Below are 5,000 nucleotides of genomic sequence, written 5' to 3' on the forward strand. Positions count from 1 at the left end.
TTACTCGCCATAACAATTTTTTTATTTATTTTTTTTGTTTATCCTTTATTTCTCTTTCTAGCAGACTATTTCTCTTCATTTTCTTTGTTTCTCTTCCATTTTGTGTACCTGCATTTCTCTTCACTTCCTTTGTTTTCCTTTTCCTTGTTTTTCTTATATTTTTCTAATACTATATTTCTCTTCTTTCTGTTTTTCTTCTCGTCTTCCTTCGTTCACTCTTCCAACATTGCATTTCTCTTCACTTCCTTTGTTTTCCTTTCTCTTCTCTCTGTTTACCTTTATTTCTCTTCACTCCCTTTGTTTTCTTTCTCTTCTCCCTTTTATCAAGTTTTCTTATTCTATATTTTTTTATTTTTCAGTGTTTTTCTTCTCTTCTCCCTTCTTGTACCTTTCTAACAGTGCATTTCTCTTCACTTCCTTTTTTTTCCTTTCTCCTTTGTTTTCTTCTCTTCTTCCTTCGTTCACTCTTCCAACATTGCATTTCTCTCCACTTCCTTTGTTTTCCTTTCTCTTCTCTCTATCTTTATATCTCTTCACCTCCTTTGTCTTCATTCTCTTCTTTCCGTTTACTTTCATTTTTTCTCATTCCCTTGTCTTCCTTTTCTTCCCCCTTTCTTTACTTTCATTTCTCTTCACTTCCCCTTGCATTTCGTCTCTTCTTCTTTCGTTAACCCTCATATCTCCACTTCCTTTTGTTTTCCTTCTCTTCTCCCTTCATTTTCTTTCACTTCTCTTCACTTCCTTTGTTTTCCTTCTCTTTTCCCTTCGTTAGCCATTCATAACAGTGCATTTTGGTTTACTTCCAGGGAGGAGAGCGATATGAGAGCACACGAACTGGCAGGAAGGCATTTGGTGACGGCTGACTGGGTCTATGCAAGTGTGGAGCGAGGCAAGAGACTGGAGGAGAGACTGTATATGCCAAGACTGGTGTGATGACTGATTGGGTGATTGACTGGCTGGCTGATTCGTTGATTGAGTGCATATATGGGTGACTGGATGATTACTGATTGATTAGACTAGAGAAATTAATGAATGACTGACTGGCTGACTGACTGGAGGACGAGATGATTGACTGACTGACTGATTGGATGGTTGACTGACTGGTTAATTGAGTGCATATATGGGTGACTGGATTGATTGTTGAGTGATTAGAGAAATGACTGACTGACTGACTGACTGGCTGGCTGACTGAATTAATGACTGACTGACTGGTTAACTGGCTGACTAGAGGGTTAATAGAATGAATGACTGGTTGATTGGGTGACTGACTGGCTGAGTGGCTAATAAAACTGACTGACTAAATGACTGACTGACTGATTAGAAAGATAAACGACTGACGATTTACTAAAACTATCAAACTGACTAACTGTCCTGAATCACTTATTGAACTAACGCATGGCTGACTGACTGAGGAGAATAATAATAAAAAAACCCCATTAAATACCTGTACATATCGTTGAATTCTTGCTTTTAAGTATATTTTGTATCCAAGCTGTGATATGTATGCACTATGTATGGAGTTTGAAGTACACCCTATCTCTTATCTCGTGTTGTCATTCACTACAAGGAAGAGAGTTCAGTCCGATAGTTGTCTCATATCTGACGTATTTAAACCTAAAGTAACATAGACTTTCGGAACATTACCTAACCTAAATATAGACAAGCAGTTTCGATTCGGTATTACCAAGGCTGTCGTGGGTGTTTATGGTGTGGGTGTGGCGAGGAGGGGTGACAGGTGGGTGTGTGTGATGGGTGACAGCTGGGTGTGTGTTGGGGTGACAGGTGGGTGTGTGTGTGATGGGGTAACAGCTTGGTGTGTGTGATGGGTGACAGCTGGGTGTGTGTGTGTGTGATGGGGTGACAGCTGGGTGTGTGTGATGGGTGACAGCTTGTTGTGTGTGATGGGGTGACAGTTGGGTGTGTGTGTGATGGGGTGACAGCTTAGTGTGTGATGGGTGACAGTTTGATGCGTGTGTGATGGGGTGACAGGTGGGTGGGATGTGATGGGTGACAGCTTGGTGTGTGTGTGATGGGGTGACAGCTTGGTGTGTGTGTGATGGGGTGACAGCTGGGTGTGTGTGTGATGGGGTGACAGCTGTGTGTGTGTGTGATGGGGTGACAGCTGGTTGTGTGTGATGGGGTGACAGTTGGGTGGAGTGTGATGGGGTGACAGCTGGGTGTGTGTGATGGGTGACAGCTGGGTGTGTGTGTGATGGGGTGACAGCTGGTTGTGTGTGATGGGGTGACAGTTGGGTGGAGTGTGATGGGATGACAGGTGGGTGTGTGTGATGGGGTGACAGCTGAGTGTGTGATGGGTGACATTTTGATGCGTGTGTGATGGGGTGACAGCTTGGTGTGTGTGTGATGGGGTGATAGCTTGGTGTGTGTGATGGGGTGACAGCTTGGTGTGTGTGATGGGATGACAGCTGGTTGTGTGTGATGGGGTGACAGTTGGGTGGAGTGTGATGGGGTGACAGCTGGGTGTGTGTGTGACAGCTTCGTGTGTGTGTGATGGGGTGACAGCTTGGTGTGGGTGTGTGTGATGGGGTGACAGCTGTGTGTGTGTGTGTGTGTGTGATGGGGTGATGGGTGACAGCTTCGTGTGTTTGAGAGAGAGAGAGAGAGAGAGAGAACAAACAGACTCGGTAACAATATTTCAGTTACCGAAAATAAAAAGTGATATAAAACAAACAAAAGGTTAAACTAATAAGTAATGACTACGAGAGAGAGAGAGAGAGAGAGAGAGAGAGAGAGAGAGAGTAAAGAAAAAAAAATATTACCAGCATCTTTTGTTTCGGTGTATTTCTCGATATTTCAAATTTTGCGAAAAAAAAATAAAAACGAGAAAAAAGAACATTTAATAGCAAAAAAAAAAAAAGACTAAAAAATAAACATGAAAACAAGAAAATCATTTCATATTTAATACATTCCAGTAACCCAACCTTTTAATTAAACACTTCCACGTCTAAAACACTAATCACACCAACACAAACAAACAAGAACAAACAGATAACAAGAGAAGCAACATACCAACAAAAAAGCAGAAAAAAAACATGAAAAAACCCCGTGTCATATTCCAGTACATTTCGGCAACACACACCATTTCGGCACATTGCGCGAGATGAGGCGCGGTTGATCACTGAAGGACACGTGGCCAGCGGGAGAAGAAGAGGAGGCGCGTGACTGGTGCTATACATGTAAATTACCCATAAAACTGAGTCGGCGGGCTTAAAACAGTGTACTTTGCTTGTATTGTGTGCCCGGGCAGTGTTACCAATGTTTGCAGATAATGAGGTGGGCGTGGCGGGCGTGGGCGTGTAGTTAGCCGCGCGTGTAACAAGGTAAGGGTATTGTTTGCTTGTTAACACATTTATTAAGCTTTTTTTCCAGCTAAATCTTTATAAATTTCGTGTTTTTTCCTTCATGTATCCCTAGATTAAGTCACCATTGCGTGTGTCATCTGGGTTTCTAATGGTATTTTAATGACTTGTGGTTTAATAGGCTATATATTAAGTTAATGGGTTTTGAGGGTGTTCAGTAGTTTGATAGTAGTTTGGTAGCCTATATGTGAAGTTAATGGGGCTTCTATGGTACCTGTGTTATTATTTTAGTGGTTTTGGAGAGTTTTTTGTGAAGTTAATGGCGATTTCAAGGTAGTTGTAATGGTTGTAGTCGTCAAATAGGCGATACTTGAAGTTAATGGGAGTTTTTAAGGGTTTTTTGATTATAGTTAAATAGACAAAATTTTAAGGGTGTTTTCATGACTCTAGTAGTTCGATAGGCTGTGTAATTTTTTTTTTTTTTTTTTTTTTGTGTGTGTGTTTTCATGACGCGAATTTAATAGGTTATTGTGGCTTTCATGTTATCGTCTCTCTCTCTCTCTCTCTCTCTCTCTCTCTCTCTCTCTCTCTCTCTCTCTCTCTCTCTCTCTCTCTCCAATCATATTCATCATTCGTTAATAATTAGGGTTCTCTTTTGCACCCACATTAATACTTTATAACACAGTAAAATTAGAAGATATGTAATGAAATAGCCTTCTGTGGTAAGAGGCTTTTAAATCGTGCGTCTCTCTGCGGTGTCTCGGTGTGTGTGTGTGTGTGTGGAGTACTGTGTGCCAGCTGTTCCCGACCCTCGCTAATGTTAGTCAGTACAGTGCGTTGGCGGGAAGGTGTGGCGAGGCAGGTACTCTTGACATTTGAAGGGAAGCAGCGAAATGAAACGACTGTAATCAAACGGGGCTATTCTCTCTCTCTCTCTCTCTCTCTCTCTCTCTCTCTCTCTCTCTCTCTTCCTCATCTTCTTCTTCTTCTTCTTCTTCTTCTTCCTCTTCCTCCTTTCTTTCCTTTTTCTTTCTTTCTTTCTTTCTTTCTTTCTTTCTTTCTTTCTTTCTTTCTTTCTTTCTTTCTTCCTTCCTTCCTTCCTTCCTTCCTTCCTTCCTTTTTCTTTCTTTCTTTCTTTCTTTCTTTCTTTCTTTCTTTCTTTCTTTCTTTCTTTCTTTCTTTCTTTCTTTCTTTCTTTCTTTCTTTTCTCTCTCTCTCTCTCTCTCTCTCTCTCTCTCTCTCTCTCTCTCTCTCTCTCTCTCTCTCTCTCGTTCTGTAGTTCTCATTTTATAATTTGAGAGAGAGAGAGAGAGAGAGAGAGAGAGAGAGAGAGAGAGAGAGAGAGAGACGTTACGTGGAATTCAAGGCGGTGTGGGGCAGTGTAGTGGGTGTAGTGTTGGGGGTTGGTAGCGAGTGTGAATGATGGCTGTTAGGTAGTTAGGCGATGTTAAGCCCTTCAGTATTGAGACACATTTTTACCTTGAGTTTTGTGTGTGATTTGACGATTTTGACTGACATTAGGAAGGGTCTGGAGGTCAGGAGATTAATGGCCAGTGTCTTCACTATTTTAATCCCCCACTGAGTTTCTGAAGCTGTATAAGTCACCAGATAGATATGGATATGGAAACACGTCATGGTAGTTAGTTAAGCGTTTAGACAGTTCGAGGAGAGGCAACAGCG

At 41.7% G+C, this 5,000-nt stretch overlaps 2 protein-coding genes across 3 annotated transcripts in view; both read left to right on the forward strand.

Moving 5' to 3' along the window:
• LOC123520689 (DNA ligase 4-like) overlaps positions 1 to 1,543 on the forward strand; it is a 37,063-nt gene extending 35,520 nt beyond the window's left edge. For both annotated transcript variants that reach the window (XM_045283220.1, XM_045283210.1), the window contains one exon: positions 807 to 1,543. In XM_045283220.1, the coding sequence (XP_045139155.1) occupies positions 807 to 933 (127 nt within the window). In that variant the 3' untranslated portion in view covers positions 934 to 1,543. The remainder of the gene's footprint in view (positions 1 to 806) is intronic.
• A 1,590-nt stretch (positions 1,544 to 3,133) lies between these two features.
• The window catches only part of LOC123520820, a 224,076-nt gene continuing 222,209 nt past the window's right edge, over positions 3,134 to 5,000 (forward strand). Inside the window, exon 1 of the mRNA XM_045283446.1 lies at positions 3,134 to 3,341. The gene's annotated coding sequence lies outside the window, so the exon portion shown is untranslated. The remainder of the gene's footprint in view (positions 3,342 to 5,000) is intronic.

This window comes from Portunus trituberculatus, chromosome 7 (genome assembly GCF_017591435.1).
Source record: "Portunus trituberculatus isolate SZX2019 chromosome 7, ASM1759143v1, whole genome shotgun sequence".
NCBI classification, from domain to species: Eukaryota; Metazoa; Arthropoda; class Malacostraca; order Decapoda; family Portunidae; genus Portunus; species Portunus trituberculatus.